Raw genomic sequence first — 20,017 nt, 5'->3', positions numbered from 1 at the left:
AATTATAAGGCAGAAGAAAATTTACCCATAAAAAAACTTGACAGGTTTAGTGCACGACTAAAGCACACTGCCAAGCTGTGGTGAGGACCTTAAAGTAATAGATGTAAAGAGTTGGGCATTTCAGTGGCAGCATATTCTGAAATATTTTACATTATTGTGAAATGACTCGAAAAAAGTATTGGTTTTAGTCCAACATGAATGGCTTGTTACAGAAGGTGTCTAGAAGCAGTTATCTAGCTAGTAATTCATTCCCTAATGACTCAAACTGAATTGTTCTGCTGCTCTATGTTCGCTACATACTTCAGTCTGAGACTGCCATCGTTTATGTCGTTTGTGGTGACGTCAAAACAAGGGGTGTTGTACAAAACAAAGTCATCAGCGATTGGATCGTTTCGAACCCCAGTATCAAAGTCAATGACACATTTTCCAAACGCCGCTTTACCCACGTGTGTTCTGGCTCTGGCCCAACCCATCGGTTTCTGGGACCAATCAGAATGGTTAGAATGTGTTTACGTTCTAAAAATTGTCGGGGAGGTACTCATTACGGAGAAGGAACTAAGATCCGTGGTAGTGGCGTAGTGTTTGGCCCGGAGCAAGGAGTTTGGGTAGCCAAGCAAAGTCATTCAGTTCACGCACTAATGCAACTGTTCTTAGAAGGGCACCTATTGATTCATTGCTCCCAAACACCCTGTAAGGCTAGACGTAATCTCGGAAACCCAGAACTAATATCTCACGTAAATTGTGCTAGATGCTCAATTAGGTTCTTGGGGGAGATATAAAGTCAGCAAAAAAAGAAAAGGCCTCTCACTGTCAACTGCGATTATTTTCAGCAAACTTAATGTGTAAATATTTGTATGAATATAACAAGATTCAACAACTGAGACATAAACTGAACAAGTTCCACAGACATGTGACTAACAGAAATGGAATGTGTCTCTGAAAAAAGGGAGAATCAAAATCAAAAGTAACAGTCAGTATCTGGTGTGGCCACCAGCTGCATTAAGTGCTGCAGTGCATCTCCTCCTCATGGACTGCACCAGATTTGCCAGTTCTTGCTGTGAGATGTTACCCCACTCTTCCACCAAGGCACCTGCAAGTTCCCAGACATTTCCGGGGGGAATGGCCCTAGCCCTCACCCTCCGATCCAACAGGTCCCAGACGTGCTCAATGGGATTGAGATCCGGGCTCTTCACTGGCCATGGCAGAACACTGACATTCCTGTCTTGCAGGAAATCATGCACAGAACGAGCAGTATGGCTGGTGGCATTGTCATGCTGGAGGGTCATGTCAGGATGAGCCTGCAGGAAGGGTACCACATGAGGGAGGAGGATGTCTTCCCTGTAACGCATAGCGTTGAGATTGCCTGCAATGGCAACAAGCTCAGTCCGATGCTGCTGTGATACACCGTCCCAGACCATGACGGACCCTCCACCTCCAAATCGATCCCGCTCCAGAGTACAGGCCTCGGTGTAAAGCTCATTCCTTCGACGATAAACGCGAATCCGACCATCACCCCTGATGAGACAAAACCACGAGCACTTTTTGCCAGTCCTGTCTGGTCCGGCGACGGTGGGTTTGTGCCCATAGGCGACATTGTTGCCGGTGATGTCTTGTGAGGACCTGCCTTACAACAGGCCTACAAGCCCTCAGTCCAGCCTCTCTCAGCCTATTGCGGACAGTCTGAGCACTGATGGAGGGATTGTGCGTTCCTGGTGTAACTCGGGCAGTTGTTGCCATCCTGTACCTGTACCGCAGGTGTGATGTTCGGATGTACCGGTCCTGTGCAGGTGTTGTTACACCTGTTACACCAGTGGTCTGCCACTGCGAGGATGATCAGCTCTGTCCTGTCTCCCTGTAGCGCTGTCTTAGGCGTCTCACAGTACGGACATTGCAATTTATTGCCCTGGCCACATCTGCAGTCCTCATGCCTCCTTGCAGCATGCCTAAGGCACGTTCACGCAGATGAGCAGGGACCCTGGGCATCTTTCTTTTGGTGTTTTTCAGAGTCAGTAGAAAGGCCTCTTTAGTGTCCTAAGTTTTCATAACTGTGACGTTAATTGCCTACCGTCTGTAAGCTGTTAGTGTCTTAACGACCGTTCCACAGGTGCATGTTCATTTATTGTTTATGGTTCATTGAACAAGCATGGGAAACAGTGTTTAAACCCTTTACAATGATGATCTGTGAAGTTATTTGGATTTTTACGAATGATCTTTGAAAGACAGGGTTCTGAAAAAGGGACGTTTCTTTTTTTGCTGAGTTTCATAGAAAATATACTGAGACTAGCGAAGTCTCCACACCCCTAAACGGAAACTCTCAGCTCAAGCATGGGCCAAATGTCCCCTCCCCTTCCAAAATTTGAAAGATACAAAGACCTGTGAAATCTTGATTTGTCCAAATTATCAGTGATGAAAAAATCTCCACACAAAGTTCCTCGTTAGTCGTTGCATCCCACAGTCTGTTGACAGACTCTATGATACCATCCTATGTTGCGTGCATCTGTCCACGAGATGTTAGGCCAGAGGTACCCTCTGTGTGGGTGATGGAGGTTCAATGTTTGGGTAATACTACCCCCTTCGTAGGTCTTCAGATTATCCACCTACCCTTTTATTTTTTAAACTCCTTTGCATAAATACTTCTGATGCATGACCAGAAGAACATGTGTGCGCCTCTGCGATGAAGGAGATTCATATAATTGTTTCAATACTCCATCATCAGAGATCTGGTATAACCTTCAATACTCAGTAATGTATTACCCAAATTCATTTTACCTCAATCTTTGTGTACATTTTCTATCATTCATTCATTCAGAAAAGGCATTTAGAGGCCTGGTTCTGACTGTGCTGTTGCATACTACAGTTGAAGGTGGGGTTCATTTTAGAAACCTGACTGGTTGTATAGACTGGTGAAATGAGAATGGAAGACGTTCAACGTCGTTGAATACAAATCTCAGACGTGGGGATGATTATGTGGGCAAAAAGAAACACAACATTTGAAATGAAAAGAACAAATTGTGGTTTTAATAGCTCTCAGGTAACAGGTTCAGATCAGCAAGCTGCATATCAACTCACACATACTGTGTACACACACACACTTACACACTCGTCATGAGCACAAAAGTGCCATCATTCCCTCACACACACATACACACTCTACCACACACACATCCTGATTCCAAGTGTTAGGCTGCCATTAATAATGATGAACTCTAGTTAGGTGAACTCTAACCTCTGACCCGGGACTGACCCTGTCCTAGCTCCTGGTGAACTCCAGTCCCGCTGGACTCTATTCTGAAGTTTTTACTTCCCTCTGTTCAGATATACAGCTGTCAATAAGGAACACACAGGTCTCCTAGTGTTCGAGGTTCCAATCAGTCTTATTACTTTACTGGACTGCCACTGTCTGTATCATTCAAGCCACAATCACCCATGTAGGTCATTTAACGCTGTACCAACAATCACGAGCTGTATCTTAAACCTTCCTTCGAAACAGCAACAACTCCCGTCCAGATATCACTCCCGTTCCCTCATCCTCACCCACTAGCAACCTACCCTATCCCACCATACAGTATACAGTATCATGATGTCCCAACCCCATGACTCCGTACACAACCCCCCCCCCCCCCCCCCAATCTCAGAAGCTCCACCTTCTGGAGCTCTGAGAACAGAATGCTGAGTAAGACATCTGAGTGACAGCCTGTAACTCCTCCTCTTCTCTGCTCCTCATCCTCCTCTCCTGTCCGCCATGACTCTTCATTGTGTTTTGGGCTTGGCACCGCCAGGGGTTGTGTCAGGGGTGGGGCCACCCCCTTGGGCAATTCTGTGGAGACTGTATTATAGAGAGGGGTCAATATCACATGATCTCATTTACATTGGTCATTTGATAAAAGGTTATAGGCTTTTTCCATACCATCTCTCCAATACTACCAGCCATTACAAATTGAGTAAATGTCACAGTGATTCAGAAATCAGTTCAGGGTCTGCAGAGCTGCAATGGAAAACTACAGGAAGGAAAGAGGAATGTTGCATGCCACCGTTGTGCCGAAAGATGGCGCCATACTCACATGTCCTTGACGTTGTCAACGTTTGCCTGAATTCCTGCAAAGAAGCCATCCACTTTTGCCTGGAACATCAAAAGAGGTATTGGTGAGAAACACATTTCATTTGAACAATTGACAGAAGTACCTTCTTTCATTGAATAAATCAGGAGAGCAGTTGTCAACAGCGTGAGTGAGATTTTACCTGGTGCTGCCTGTAGAACAGCGGTAGAGAGAATAGAGCGATCACACCTGGAGAAGAAGACAGAAAGGGAGGAGATGGCATGTGTTAAGCTTTCTGATTGAGTAAATAGCTTCTTCAGACTAACAACATGGCATGCCTTTTCATTCAAATCAAAAGGCTGTTGATAAAACAATATAAGCACCGTCTTCAACTGAAATACTCAAAGTACAATATTCGACAATGTCAGCATGCATCAACCAATGGTATCAGTCTCTACAGGACAAATGGCCATCATGATTATTGAATGGCAATTCAATAAAGTTATTCGAATAGTGATTCTAACTGTGTCTGTGATTCTCACCCATGATGAGCACAGTAAGGCCATTACACAGGTCTCCCAGGAAGGTCAACAGGTAAATCAGAGCCAGGAGCTGAAAAGAACGGGAGGAAACACAGTGAGCTCCACATACACAATGCACAATGTAAATGTACTCTCGGCAATAAGCATTGCAAATTCCATCAAAATATAAATATATTTAGCAAACGATTTTATCCATAGCAACTTACAGTCATGCATGCATACATTTGAAGTACAGGTGGCCCCGGGAATGGAACCCACTACCCTGACGATTCAAGCGCCATGCTCTACCAACTGAGTGGTACAGGACTGCCAAAGACTTAGAATGCATAAGCTTGTGGCAAATGTGTTGCAAAGAGTATTTGAAATAATCCCACAGCAACCCCCCCCCCCCCCCCCCCGCACCCCCCCCCCAAAACCTTTCGTGATCTAACAGTCACACTTGAATTTTCCCCCCTCCTTACTAGCTCTGACTTTCCTGATAGCTACCTAATTGAGGAAACATTTACTTACTAGGACTGTGAAATGTGGTTGTCCCATCTAGCTATCTTAAAATGAATGCACTAACTGTAAGTCTCTCTGGATAGGCGCGTCTGCTAAATGACTCAAATGTAAAATGTCAATGAATGCACGCATCATATGTCAAAATTGCACATGGTCCCTGACAAATGAATGAGTACATATTTCCCAGGTCATCCACCATAACCCTTGTGGAGTTGGTGTAATATAGCTCAGTGGGTTGGGCCCTTACCCCCATCCTGAAACGGGACACCCCCCTCTCAGAGAAGACGAAACTCCTCTCGTACCCCCCTGTAACTGGGTTAACAGCCACCTGTGTCCCATGTCACATACCGGCCAGGTCAGGGTTCTTACCAAGGGGCTCTTCGGCTTCTGGGGCTCAGGCTTAAGGCTACGTGGTACAGTCACTCTGGCTCTCACTAACTCTGATAAGTCACACTAAGTACTCCTGCTGTAAATTTACATTTAACCCTAAAGCATTATGGTGCGAGCCACATGACTGTTGTTGATTTAATGTGCCAATGTTTTCCTTCTACTGTCCCGGTAAACTGGAGAGAAAATGAACGAAGTCTAAAAGGAAGGTTTCTAGCAGAAACGTTTTATCATTTGATAACGAATTGAGATTCAGATTAGAATTGAACTTTATTGAATTATTGGTCGAAGTTTGCCGTACATATTGTATGACCATGACAAGGGAACATGCTTCATCAATATGTCAGGACTGACCTAGAGTGTAACTGAAATACACACAGAGAAATGTCATACATGTTCTGTATGAAACACATACATAGGATGGGGAGAGGGAAAGGACGAGAACCTTTGGCAAACTGTTAAAAGTAACCTTTGCTTGAGTACTATGTTGTTTTAGCCTCCATAAAAAAGGACACCATTGCAATGCTTTAAGAGCTCTCAGGTATACTGGCAAGGGGACGATACAGTTGTACTGCTTTCTTATTGTTACCCTTACGATGTGACGCATCGTCCCCGATACCAATTCAATAAAATCCCAACGTTCTACAAACTTGCAATTGTGTTTGCTGCCAGTTTGCTTGCATCACACTCCGATGCGAACAAAAACAAGGGAACGCTTAAAGCAGCGGGACTATATGTACATGATTATCACAATCATATGAACCACAGTGAGTTGTGGGTATGACAGCAGCGGTCTTTGATAGTGGTCTTGTTAGGAAACACAGTCATCATTTGTCATTTGACGACGGTGGGCATGACAACGTCGTCATCTCCAGTGAACGGGGAGGCAGGCTGATGCCAGTACAGAGCAGAGGAAGAGAAAAATATGGATAGAGAAAGAGGAGGGAGGGATGTCTGCTCTAAGGAAAGAGAGTCGAGCCCAGACAGCTAGATGTAGTAGTTGAAGTAAATCCACAATGACAAGATGGCCTCCTGTAAACAGGGTCATGGACGGGGTTCAAGAGACAAGGAGGAGAAGGGAAGGAGATGAAAAGAGAGAGAGAGAGAGAGGCAGAGAGAGAAAGGGCATGTTTTGAGGGACAAAAGGTCTATGCCATTCTGAAGAGCTTCCTTGTGTAAAAAGTTATTTGAACCTTAATAAGGATCGGCCCCTTTTCTTCAATTTTCGCCTAAAATGACATACCCAAATCTAACTGCCTATAGCGCAGGCCCTGAAGCAAGGATATGCATATTATTGGTACCATTTGAAAGGAAACACTTTGAAGTTTGTGGAAATGTGAAAGGAATGTAGGAGAATATAACAAAATAGATCTGGTAAAATATCTGGTACAATCATCTTAGAAATGCAAGAGAAAGGCCATAATGTATTATTCCAGCCCAGGTGCAATTTAGATTTTGGCCACTAGATGGGAACAGTGTATGTGCAAAGGTTTAGACTTATCAAATGAACCATTGCATTTCTGTTATTGTTACTTACAACCTCATGCTAACCGCATCAGCCCGCGTTAGCTCAACTGTCCCAGAGGGGACCCACCAACCATGAAGAAGTTTTAAGTGAATGAATGAGACTTGAGAGGAGCTCTTGAAGGAGAGCATATTAAAAAAAGGTACTGCCAGATTCTGGCCCTTTCTAGACGAAGATCGACGAGATCCAACACCTAGGCAGTCTCACCTTGAGAGAGTCGAAGAGGCTTCCAACCAGGAAGAGATTCTTGAGTGAGTTAGCAGCAGAGACGACTGCAACGATGGTCTTCTGCATGTATTGGTCAGCCAGCTCCCCACTGAAACTAATGTCCAGATCCAGATACGCCCTAAGGACAGAAAGAGAGCGGGGTAGAAAAGGAGAGTGATAGAGGGGGAGTGATGGAGAAAGAGAGGGAGATAGAGTTCAGGACCAGTGGGAAGGAGGAAAGAGGCAGTGTTGGTTAGAAAATGAGCGATTGTCGCCACGAGGGTCCTGACGCAGAACACAGTTTGTCGTCTTACGCCTCAATGATTTCCATCAGCACAGATATTCAAATAGAAATGTCCTTTCAGATCATGATGGATGACGTCTATCAACTAGTTTGTCAAACAGCAGTGGTTAACCTATAAAAAAAAAAACATTAAAAACACACTGCCGTTTTTTTAAAGACAAGCCCACTGGACTGTGATCCCAGGCATGATTTATTTTGGGAGGTGAGGGAATCCAGCCAATTAAGAACCTATTCCTGAATGCCACTCCCACAATGTTATTAGAGAAGAGAGGAGATAAACAAGAGTGGAAGGGAGTGGGGGATGAGAGGAAATAGGAGAGGAAAGGCGAGAAGAAATAGGAAAAGAAGAGGGGAAGACGAGCGGAAGAAGACAATAATAAAGGAGAAAAGAGGAAATGTTTTTAAAAGAGCAGAGGAGAGGACTGACAGAGAGAATGGAGAGGAGAGAACATGATTGCATTGAGAGAGGAGAACCCCCTCCAGGTGTAATAGGAACACTTCCCCATCCCCATTCTATCCCATCTCATGCCAGGTGGCCAGCCACTCACTTGAAGGGGGGCACTCCGTCTCCCATGTTGAGCACGTGCAGGATTTTATAGTAGAGGCTGACTGAGACGGTGAAGCACAGGGCGCCCAGGGAGATGGTGGAGATGATTGTGATGATGCTGAGCTGGAACAAGGACAGCAAACCCACCACCAGCCCTGTGAATACCATGCCTGTACGCTCTGTGTCCTTCCAGTAGATCAGGTCCATCACTGAGGAGAGGAGGAGGAGAGAGCAGAGGAGCCAGAGAAGGATAGACGGTAAGAGGGATGGAGAGGGGAATTGACAAGAGGGAGAAAAGGTGGGAAAAGAAGAAAGTTAGATGCATTGTCTACATGTTCACTTCAAGTATAAACCAATGAGAAACAGAGTGGAAGCCAACATGGTCTTCATTGAAGCAGGATGGGGGAGGGGACAAGCCCATGCATCTGACACTTCCTCAGATTTTTTTAGTTGGTTGCCAACGGCAGCAGGGACAGTCAGAGCTGCAAGAGTCTCTCCTCCTCACTGTTCCTGCCTATGTGCCTTTTACAAAAACCCCACAGCATCACCAGCCAGTCAGTCCCTGTTTGTCTTTGACTCTTCAGTGCTCAGTGGGCCAGAAGGCCTTTCAGCTGTGCGGAGGCAGCGCAGAGGGACAGTGATCACCAGGCAGAGAGAAAACATAGAGCAGGGGGAGATGTCAAGCCTAGCCTGGGCTTAATATAGCCTGCGCACTCTATAGATGAAAGGAGAGAGAAGAGGAAAGAAAAGAGGAGAGGAGGGAGCAGGAACCCTGAATTTAAATGTTGCCTCGGAGAGCACCTGCTGACAATCTTCAAGCCCGCTTCCACCCCTTTTCTGCACCCTGTCCGTCTCCCTCGATCAGTCACCCAGCAACTGGAGCCACTGCGACTGGGCCCTCTCAGAGCCAAAATGGAGGCTCCCCTGGCCTGATCCCTCCATGGAATAAGTAGCAGTAGCGGCCAACCAACAGAGTAATTACAGCCAACACACTGATAGCACAGTGTAATGAAGCTGAACTCGGAGGTGGTAAACTGTAGTGACAAAGACATGTGGTCCTTACTCCATGGCTATCAGTATATGAGTGAGCCTGGGAATTCAAATAGAGTGCACTGATATACCTGACCAGCATTAATACCCTCAAAGCCTCCGGTACACACACACACACACACACACACACACACACACACACACACACACACACACACACACACACACACACACACACACACACACACACACACACACACACACACACACACACACACACACACACACACACACACACACACACACACACACACACACACACACACACACACACACACACACACACACACACACACACACACACACACACACACACACACACACACACACACACACACACACACACACACACACACACACACACACACACACAGTCCCGTGTGGCTCAGTTGGTAGAGCATGGTGTTTACAACGCCAGGGTTGTGGGTTCGATTCCCATGGGGGAGTAGTACGAAAAAAATATCTAATGTATGAAATGTATGCATTCACTACTGTAAGTCGCTCTGGATAAGAGTGTCTGCTAAATGACTAAAATGTCAAATGTAAATGCTACACACACATCACAACCGCTGCTACCAGACTCCTGTTGTATATACTTGCCCCCATCCCCTCTTAAGCAATACACATATAAATGTTGCATTATACATTTTGCCTTCCAGTATTATACTTATGCTAATATGTTTATTGTATTCTACTGCCATTTACTCTGTTTGTATTCTTATATTTTATTATTTCTCATTGTTGTTTGCATTGTCTGGAAGGAACCTGCAAGTAAGCATTTCATTGGACGATGTATACCATGCGTATGCCATACGTACGACTAATAAAACTTGAAACTTCTCTGCTTTGACCAATCCATAGAATGTTCAGCACCAAGCCACCCTCTCAGAGACAGAGGGCTCCACCCTACTGATAGACGGGGTGAAATACCCAGGAGCTTTCCCTACCCTGCAAGTAGAAGAGGCTTATCTAGCTTATATAAACTATACTCCTGAGCAGGAGCCCCTTCTCCCCTCACTGTACCAAAGTCCAAGGGCAGAGACACCATAACAGCCCATAAAGACTTGCAGTCAATAGCAGATGTAAAGGTCTGCTGGGGCAAGTATGCTGGTATGTTTTTCAAAACAACAACCAGAGAGGCATCAGCTGCCCTCTCTGCAATCGAATCTGTCCTGATACTACCAATCTCTCCCTTTCTGCAGTGTCTGTCTTAAAAGAGCCATGACGTCAAAGCTTCAAACTGTTTCTGGGGCAGGGGAATATATTTCACATGGGCGTATGTGACAGGGCATTCTTTATTGTCGGGAGATTTACGATAATGTCCTCCCCCTCCCCATAAGGTGAGCGTCCTGCCTTGAGCTGTCCTGGGAGTCCATCAGCGGGTCACCCTGTGTCCCGTTATTATGTCATCCCTGAGCCATCCGTCCAAAGCCCCCAGTGCCTGTCAACAACCAGTCATTTTTTAGAATGTAAGTCATTTAGCAGAAGCTCTTATCCAGAGTGACTTACAGGAGCAATTAGGGTTAAGTGCCTTGCTCAAGGGTACATCAACAGATTTTTCACCTGGTCAGCTCTGGGATTTGAACCAGCAACCTTTCAGTTACTGGCCCAACGCTCTTAACTGCTAGGCTACCTGACGCACATAAAAGAGAGTCCGTGCTGCCTCCTCTCCGTTTCCACACAGACAAACACCCAGCCAGCCTAGTTAAAACTGTTACAATTTTTTATTTTTGACAGATAGTGCTTCCAACACTGCATTACTGAATATCTCCTATGTACAGCAGTCATTTTGGTTTGTTAAAACCAAGCCTGAGGTTTATGAAACATTCCCCACTTCCTCAACAGCAGACCCCCCCCCCCCACCTCCCCATAGACGTCCACACAAAGACCTCACTACACAGAGACCTACCTACACAGAGACCTACCTACGCAGAAACCTCCCTACGCAGAGACCTACCTACACAGAGACCTCCCTACACAGAGACCTCCCTACACAGAGACCTACCTACACAGAGACCTACCTACACAGAGACCTACCTACACAGAGACCTACCTACACAGAGACCTCCCTACACAGAGACCTACCTGCCCATTGTCCCAACAGGTGGAACTACAGTACAGTAGCATACAGCTCTCTGATGTGTTGGCACTTTGCAACATTGACCAGCACACGGTAACACTGTTAAATGCACAGACTAAGGGCACTAAGAAATGGAAGACATACCACAGCAAGTTATACTAACGCCGGGGCAAAACAAACCCCTCATGTGACAGTCCAATAGATTGACTCTATACTAAGCCACGACTATATTGGTTAATGTTAATATAGTGATATAATGAACTCTCTGAGAATAGTACAGACAATATGAAGTGGGAAGGGGGGAGTCACACACACGCACACACACACACACACACACACACACACACACACACACACACACACACACACACACACACACACACACACACACACACACACACACACACACACACACACACACACAGACCAAATTGAAAGCTGTATTTGCCATAATCTTAGAGAAACTTCTCTATCTATGCCAAGTTCAGCATACTCTTACACCATGAGGAAATACAATGCAGCACTGCTCAGACTGAACTAACTGACTGACTGACTGACTGACTCAATCATTACTACAACATAATAAAATCACCAGTCAACCAATTCACAGCCTGACCTATTTACCACCACAACCAAAACCACCACCCAGCCATTTTAACACTACAGGGCAGGCAGGAAGTCCCAGAGTAGCCCTGTGAAACACCTTGGCTCTGCCAACCCTACTGCCAACCCTGCTGCCCAAAGAGGTAACCCTGTCAGATGGGGCACAGACCAGCTCATCACACTACTAGCCTCTTACATACACACAAATAATCACATATATGGTCCCAACATGCTGTAACAAGCTATAACACAACTCTGGATGGTCACCACTAAGGCCAGGATGAGCAGGTTTTTAAAGGAGCAAAGAGTTAAATTTTTTTGCCATGGAAAAAATATTGCGATACTGGTATCGTCAAAACCCTAGTCGCCACCATCTAAAAACACTCTTAACCCGCCTGAAACAATCCCATCAATAAGCAGGCAGACACACACACCTCTGCAAAGTTGGAACGGTCTTAAACACTCCTGGTCGGTGAGTGGTAAAAATCTCCCCAAAGACCCTCGGCTGTAGCTGGTCTCCTGACGTTCAGACTCCTCTCCAAAGCCACGGTCACTAAATGCACGGCTCTACACTGGATAGACGGGGTCAGTCCCTACATGTGGAAACGCCCCGACGGCTGAGGACGACAGGTACTGTAACTCTAACTGTGCCCTGATCTTGCCGATGTCTGAAACGAGACACTGCTTTGCCCATTGAATAGGTCACCTGCCTCCCCGCCTAGTCAATTCACTGATAGATCTCAGTGTGCCGACTGACACCGTCTCATAATATCTCCCTCTTGTCTCTCTGAGCCCAGGGTCTTACCGTTAATGTTGGCCATTTTGGTTGCTGCTCAGGCGATCCCCCCTTCTCTCTGTTTGTCTCTCTCTCAGTCCCCCTGCTCTCTCCCTGCCACGCTGAGCTGTTTTTGGCCTCCCCTGCCCCGTCAGCAGTACAGAGACTTTTCAGTCCAAAATAATCAGCCCAATAGGGCCCGCCCTTTTCAAGACTCATGTAGACTACAACGTAGATAGACAGATAGATACAGAGATAAGATAGATGCCAAATATATTCACTTATTCACACATGTAGTACATGCATATACTGTATATTGACCCGAGACAGAGACAAACCTTGAGACACACGCGTTAGTATACACATACAGTATCTCACAAAAGTGAGTACACCCCTCACATTTTTGTAAATATTTGAGTTTATCTTTTCATGTGACAACACTGAAGAAATGAGACTTTGCTACAATGTAAAGTAGTGAGTGTACAGCTTGTATAACAGTGTAAATTTGCTGTCCCTCAAAATAACTCAACACACAGCCATTAATGTCTAAACCGCTGGCAACAAAAGTGAGTACACCCCTAAGTGAAAATGTCAAAATTGGGCCCAATTAGCCATTTTCCCTCCCAGGTGTCATGTGACTCGTTAGTGTTACAAGGTCTCAGGTGTGAATGGGGAGCAGGTGTGTTAAATTTGGTGTCATCGCTCTCACACTCCCTCATACTGACTGGTCACTGGAAGTTCAACATGGCACCTCATGGCAAAGAACTCTCTGAGGATCTGAAAGAAAGAATTGTTGCTCTACATAAAGATGGCCTGGGCTATAAGAAGATTGCCAAGACCCTGACACTGAGCTGCAGCACGGTGGCCAAGACCATACAGCGGTTTAACAGGACAGGTTCCACTCAGAACAGGCCTCGCCATGGTCGACCAAAGAAGTTGTGTGCACGTGCTCAGCGTCATATCCAGAGGTTGTCTTTGGGAAATAGACGTATGAGTGCTGCCAGCATTGCTGCAGAGGTTGAAGGGTTGGGGGGTCAGCCTGTCAGTGCTCAGACCATACGCCGCACACTGCATCAAATTGGTCTGCATGGCTGTCGTCCCAGAAGGAAGCCTCTTCTAAAGATGATGCACAAGAAAGCCCGCAAACAGTTTGCTGAAGACAAACAGACTAAGGACATTGATTACTGGAACCATGTCCTGTGGTCTGATGAGACCATGATAAACTTATTTGGTTCAGATGGTGTCAAGCGTGTGTGGCGGCAACCAGGTGAGGAGTACAAAGACAAGTGTGTCTTGCCTACAGTCAAGCATGGTGGTGCGAGTGTCATGGTCTGGGGCTGCATGAGTGCTGCCGGCACTGGGGAGCTACAGTTCATTGAGGGAACCATGAATGCCAACATGTACTGTGACATACTGAAGCAGAGCATGATCCCCTCCCTTCGGAGACTGGGCCGCAGGGCAGTATTCCAACATGATAACGACCCCAAACACACCTCCAAGACGACCACTGCCTTGCTAAAGAAGCTGAGGGTAAAGGTGATGGACTGGCCAAGCATGTCTCCAGACCTAAACCCTATTGAGCATCTGTGGGGCATCCTCAAACGGAAGGTGGAGGAGTGCAAGTTCTCTAACATCCACCAGCTCCGTGATGTCGTCATGGAGGAGTGGAAGAGGACTCCAGTGGCAACCTGTGAAGCTCTGGTGAACTCCATGCCCAAGAGGGTTAAGGCAGTGCTGGAAAATGATGGTGGCCACACAAAATATTGACACACCCAATTTGGATATTTTCACTTAGGGGTGTACTCACTTTTGTTGCCAGCGGTTTAGACATTAATGGCTGTGTGTTGAGTTATTTTGAGGGACAGCAAATTTACACTGTTAAACAAGCTGTACACTCACTACTTTACATTGTAGCAAAGTGTTATTTCTTCAGTGTTGTCACATGAAAAGATATACTCAAATATTTACAAAAATGTGAGGGGTGTACTCACTTTTGTGAGCTACTGTAGATAGCCATAGTGGATAGCAAAGAGACAAAACCACAGACAACGATGACACACACACCCATTCAGAGAAACAACACACATGGACATGGACACAGACAGAGAATTACATAACACACTTATGTAAGCAGAGTCAGAACCAACAACAGCTAACAAAGGAGCAGGTATAGAAGTAAAAACACATTATTGTGAGATGAAGACAGTACCGTCCTACCAGTAGGTACAAACTCTTAGAAAAAAGAGTTCTTCAGCTGTCCCCATATGAGAACCCTTTTTGGTTTCAGGTAGAACCCTCTGTGGAAATGGTTCTACGTGGAACCCAAACGGGTTCTACATGGAACCAAAAAGGCTTCTTCAAAGGGAACTCCTATTATGACAGCCAAATAACCCTTTTAGGTTCTAGATGGCATGTTTTCTCAAATAACCTCATATATATATTCAGATATGCATAGCGGTAGTCTAACCTGTAACCAGCTAGTCTAACCTCACAATAAACATGGGGAGTCAAATGTGTTCTGACATATTCAGCCCCATTCTGATACAGAAACCAGATGGTTCGCTTTACATGATATCTAGAAACCCTTAAAGCCTGTCAACAGCTTGACCAGCCATTAATCACCCAGGGTCAGTGTGAGGGGGGTGGACAGTACAGTACACCCAGCCCAACCAGCCACCGGGCCAGCCACCCCCCAGTCCACCCACTATAATAAGATTGGAGGATATGGCGGAGGTCCATATTGAATGGCATCCCCCTTGAAGAGTCATCCATATCGACCATGGAGGCCAGAGAAGATAGATTTAATGTCTCACACTTGGTCTCTCTCTCTCTCTCCCCCCCTCTTTCCTTCACTGCCCTGTCTCACATTCTCTTTATCATGTGTACAGTGATCCAAGGGATACGGAAAGATTAGGGTGTTAGCGTGTAGGTCCGAGCAGACACATACAGACAGAGCAGGAATGATTTTTGGTGGAATTAGCCCATTACCCCTTGGAATCCCAAGGGAATTTTGCCATGGGGACACAATGGGACACACAGGGCTCACAGCGAAATATATTCCAGGGTCTATGTTACTCAGGCACTGAGAGGGAAATGTGTATCTACTTTATTTTCATTATCGTTTGAAAAGGATTGATTGAGGAAGGCTTTGTGCTCTCAGCAACATATCAAGGACAGAAATGAGAGGGAGGTAACAGGGTAGGGGTAATTGTCTTCCGACAGATGGCGTCATTCTAACACGACCGCATTGCCGTGAACTATCAGTACAGACGCGCTATCGGACGTAAGATAATGTAGTAGAAGTCAAATAGAATGAGTCGGGCAAGGGGATGGTAGATGCAAAGGTAGATCCAAGATAGGAAAGTCACGTAAACATAGACAAGATGTGCTACAAACGTTACCTGCTATGTGGGTGCATATCGTAGGGCCTGATAGGTTGAGCGCTGAAAACCACTGTTCGCTAACCAGCTCTTCCTGAGTGTTTCGACCAATGGAGGTGGAGGAAGTGGATGACACGTCATCGGTGAGGCTGCCTCTTGGTCGCACAGCCGTGAGCAGTGGGACGGTGGTTTCCGTGGTTACGAGGGACTCAGCCTCAGGGGGCGGTGACGCTGCTGAGAAACAGGACACAAGGTAATTGTGACGATGTCATCGCCCTGCATCAAGTTAGTCTACAGGCAGGTCGCATTAGATCAACTGGAAATGTCATTCATCTGATGACGTCATTATTTACCTGACTTCATCTGTGGTCACACACACACACGCACGCACGCACGCATTATTAGCTCAACTCAGTTGTGTTGTGCGTAAGCCTGTCACAGTTATGTACTATCAAATGGGACACACTTCCCATTTTAAAACATGGAGGTTACACCCATTTACCCTGGAGCAATATGCTCACCCACAGTGTGATTTCAGGGTCTAGAAAGCATGAAAAGATGCAGTATCTCCTGCTTTTGTAAATGTAGCTCCATGCAGGTATATCTACCCTGATCCCATCTACCCACTCATCTAGATAGCCCCACCCCATCCCCACTGCCCCATAGTGGGCTCACCCTGGTGGCTGTCAGAGGGAATGTAGTGCTGGTGCTCCAGGGGCTCCAGGGGCTCCGTCTCCTCTCTCTGGGTCTCTGTGTCCCTCTCTTGAGGATCAATCTCAGTATCTAGGAGAGAGGCCTGGACTGTCACAGTCTGTCTGTGGACGTCCCTCTCCCTTTCCTCCCTCTCCCTCTCCTCCTCATCCTCATCCTCTAGGGTGAGGAAGGTGTGGGGGTCCCACTCCACGTCGGGGGAGTCCAGGGGGAGGAGCGATTCCACGGTGTCTGTGCGGATCAGGGAGGTGCGGCCTCCCCTGGCCCCGCCCCTCCGCCGGCTCCCTGATGATGAGTCACGATGATGTCGTGAGGCTCCGCCTGCCTCTGCCTCGGCTATGGCGATGTAGGAGAAGGTGGGCTCGAAGGAGTTCTGTCTCGGGGTCCCCCAAATGGAGGGGGATGAAGCTCCACCGTCATCATCCTCTGGACCCCCGTCTTCTTCGTCAGACCACTCCCTGGCCGTCTGCAGGTCGTACAGCTCAGACTCCTCATTCCCACCTGGAGAGAACAGGCACAGGAAAAGCCTTAAAGTAAAACCTATATTGATTTAAGAATTTTTTTATTTTTATATTTGTTATTCTGTCCTGTGTCAATGTTATATGTTGAAAATTGTGTAGGCTTTCATTACAGAAAAGCTATAGAGTTAGCTATAAACTACAGTGAAAACTTTAATCCAAGGAGAAAGCTATAGAAGTACACAATATTATTCCATAAACATATCACATGTTCTGTGACGTTAATGTCTACAGAGAAGCCGTTTGACGTTGCTCTCTCATCTACATATCCTCTGATGTTTTTGAGCGCTGAGTTGAACGCCCAATAAAGCACAACATGCTTTGTCTGAATGAAAGGGCAACATCCAAAAGGTGCAAAACACTTTTGATGGGAGTAAACTTTCCAGATCTCATTATTCCGAAAGGCTACAAAAGCATTCAAGCAAACAAATGGGCACAATCAACTTCAGGTTACACCTGGAGACTTTGTAGACATGTCATAATATAATTTTTTTTCCTATTATGATTCTCACATACAAAGTCCAATCATTCACGTAGTCCATTTCTAAACCTGTACCGTATGTATGCATTGTGTGATGTTACCTTCAGTGCAGGGAGGTGTTGAATCAGGTGTGGAGGAGACAGAACCATATTCCTCTGGAAGAAAAAGAACAAGATTAATCAGAGACATGTCTATCACCATTGGCTAGGGAACTATCATAACCACAGTTGTGAAATGTACATTACAAAACAGACAATTTGTATCTCAAAAAAACAACTGATTAAGGACTGCCATTTGGCCATTCTATGTGAAACTGGAGACACTTCTATACCGTCTATGTCTACAACTCCTGTCTTCCTTCTATTTCTATGTCTGCAACTTTTAACCAAGGCCTATTTGCATGTAAGGCTAGAGAGCAGACACTATCGAGATACGTTTTCCTCTCAATATAAAGCATTGTATCCCATTCAAATGCATTACATTGTGCACAAAAGCATTACCACACATAGCCTATTCTCAGACAGATTACGTACTTCCAATCATGTAAATGCGTTTCTATAGTATCTCAATACATTGAGATGAGATTGAGAGAAGAAATAAAACGGTTGCGTTTGTATTTTTTAGGAGAATCCATGGCTCGAATCCAGGTATTTGAGTAGCCTTTTTCTAAGCCATTACCCAGTCTTTAAAAGCAATTTCATTGGTGTTTGTATACGCTATGCTAACAGCTAACTATGTTCCCTCTCCTACAGTACAGACCAGCCCTGGCAGAGCAGGCAGGGGTGAGGCCTTAACTACATTAGCTAGCCTGCCGCCTCAGATCATCCAATAAATCAAGCAGCTGGTAACTGTGAAAGAAGCTCTGGCTAAAATGAAAACACCTGCATACACACACACACACACACACACACACACACACACACACACACACACACACACACACACACACACACACACACACACACACACACACACACACACATCTGCAATAGGTCTCTACAAAGGAAAAGAAAAAGGTGCGTCTGCTACAGCACTGCATCAATCCATCCGTTCAACCATGTGTTTATCAAGGGAGGGAGCGAGAGAAAGAGAGGGGAGATCGATGGCCACGCATATGGCTATTACAGATGCTGTACAGATATATAGGGATGCGAAAGACAGACAGACAGACAGACAGACAGACAGACAGACAGACAGACAGACAGACAGACAGACAGACAGACAGACAGACAGACAGACAGACAGACAGACAGACAGACAGACAGACAGACAGACAGACAGACAGACAGACAGACAGACAGACAGACAGACAGACAGAAGCCGACACACTCACTGCAGTGGGAGAATCCTAGAACCTGGCCCATGCTCCATCTAGGCACTGTTGGGCCCATCCAGTCTGGAAGCCCCCCTCTCTTCCTCTGGATCTCTCGCTCTCTCTCTCTCTCTCTCTCTCTCTCTCTCTCTCTCTCGCTGCTCTCTCCCTCTTCCACCTCCCTCCCTCCCTCCCTTCCTTGTTCCACCGATGCAGCACTGCTGTTTCTCTCTCTGGCTCTCCCTCCATGCACCCTCCCCTTCCTTCTCTGACGCACAGGCCCCTCCCTACCTCCTTCTCCTGCTCTCTCTTTTTTCCCCTCCCTCTCCTGCTCTCACATCACTATGACGGCAGGGGAGCAGCACAGGCAGGGCAGAGCCAGAGAAAGAGTTTGTGTGTGTGTGTGTGTGTGTGTGTGTGTGTGTGTGTGTGTGTGTGTGTGTTTCCCTCCTTCCATTCATGACTAATCATTAGTGTGTCCATCCAGCCAAGTGGAGTATATCTGTCTGCATTTTACGGGGCTTTGTATTTTGTATTTATTAGGGATCCCCGATAGCTGCTGCCAACGCAGCAGCTACTCTTCCTGGGGTCCAAGATGATTGGTAGTGGTAGTGATAGTGGGCATGGCCTTGTTGCATACACATGACAAAGGGGAACATAGAGCTCATTACAAATATATGTCTTTTTGCACCCCCCCCCCCCCCCCCCCACACACAGACAGACAGTATGTCTTACTGGGTGTTTTGAATAACCACCATGTGTGAAACTGCTAGCTAAAGCAGAAGGGTGCATTTGTAGATTGCCTGGCAGCAGTAAGCAGCCGTAGCAGCAGCAGCACATACTGTAACCCAGCTCGTTGTAGCCCTGGTGTGCTGCCTGAAGCTACTTCTGCAAATGAGTAGTCACATGATGTGTCAGCTAAATCATCCTGACTGTTCAGACTTGGACAACATATAAGGGGGAAATTACATGCAATATAGAAATTTTCTCCATTCAAAAAACACACATTTAATGAAGCTATAAAGTGCACTTTCTGGCAGGTGCAATACACTGAGTG

The 20,017-nt window shown here is 46.1% G+C and overlaps 1 protein-coding gene and 1 non-coding gene across 5 annotated transcripts; one reads left to right on the top strand and one right to left on the bottom strand.

Annotated features, from left to right (window-relative positions):
- Nucleotides 1-2,996: 2,996 nt before the first annotated feature.
- LOC123729251 (reticulon-2) lies at nucleotides 2,997-19,116 on the bottom strand. Of its 4 annotated transcripts, none has more exons than XM_045703534.2 (10): nucleotides 18,982-19,116; nucleotides 17,750-17,803; nucleotides 16,614-17,150; nucleotides 15,960-16,172; nucleotides 8,052-8,259; nucleotides 7,200-7,338; nucleotides 4,580-4,649; nucleotides 4,240-4,286; nucleotides 4,062-4,120; nucleotides 2,997-3,826 (listed from the first exon to the last, which is right to left on the bottom strand). In XM_045703534.2, the coding sequence occupies exons 1-10, from the start codon at nucleotides 19,037-19,039 to the stop codon at nucleotides 3,751-3,753; spliced, it is 1,461 nt and encodes a 486-aa protein (XP_045559490.1). In that variant the 5' UTR covers nucleotides 19,040-19,116; the 3' UTR covers nucleotides 2,997-3,750. The 4 variants fall into 4 exon arrangements, with proteins under 4 accessions (XP_045559490.1, XP_045559491.1, XP_045559492.1 ...); XM_045703535.2 differs by having other exon boundaries at nucleotides 15,960-16,169; XM_045703536.2 differs by lacking the exons at nucleotides 15,960-16,172; nucleotides 16,614-17,150; nucleotides 17,750-17,803; nucleotides 18,982-19,116 and adding an exon at nucleotides 12,589-12,719.
- Nucleotides 9,475-9,546, top strand: trnav-uac (transfer RNA valine (anticodon UAC)). Its single transcript has one exon. It is a non-coding gene; the product is annotated as a tRNA-Val (tRNA).
- Nucleotides 19,117-20,017: the final 901 nt, after the last annotated feature.

Source organism: Salmo salar, chromosome 20, assembly GCF_965601325.2.
Source record: "Salmo salar chromosome 20, fSalSal1, whole genome shotgun sequence".
Lineage (NCBI taxonomy): Eukaryota > Metazoa > Chordata > Actinopteri > Salmoniformes > Salmonidae > Salmo > Salmo salar.
The sequence above is the reverse complement of the archived record's forward strand: the minus strand, read 5'-3'. Positions and strand labels throughout refer to the sequence as shown.

What these genes read in the sequence shown, in the direction of transcription:
- LOC123729251 (XM_045703534.2), bottom strand. Translation starts at nt 19,039, where the DNA reads ATGGGCCCAACAGTGCCTAGATGGAGCATGGGCCAGGTTCTAGGATTC. An exon ending in CCTTACTGTGCTCATCATGG is followed by an intron (nt 4,287 to 4,579) that starts GTGAGAATCACA and finishes CTTCTTCTCCAG; the next exon opens with GTGTGATCGCTCTATTCTCT. An exon ending in GTTGACAACGTCAAGGACAT is followed by an intron (nt 3,827 to 4,061) that starts GTGAGTATGGCG and finishes TCTATAATACAG; the next exon opens with TCTCCACAGAATTGCCCAAG.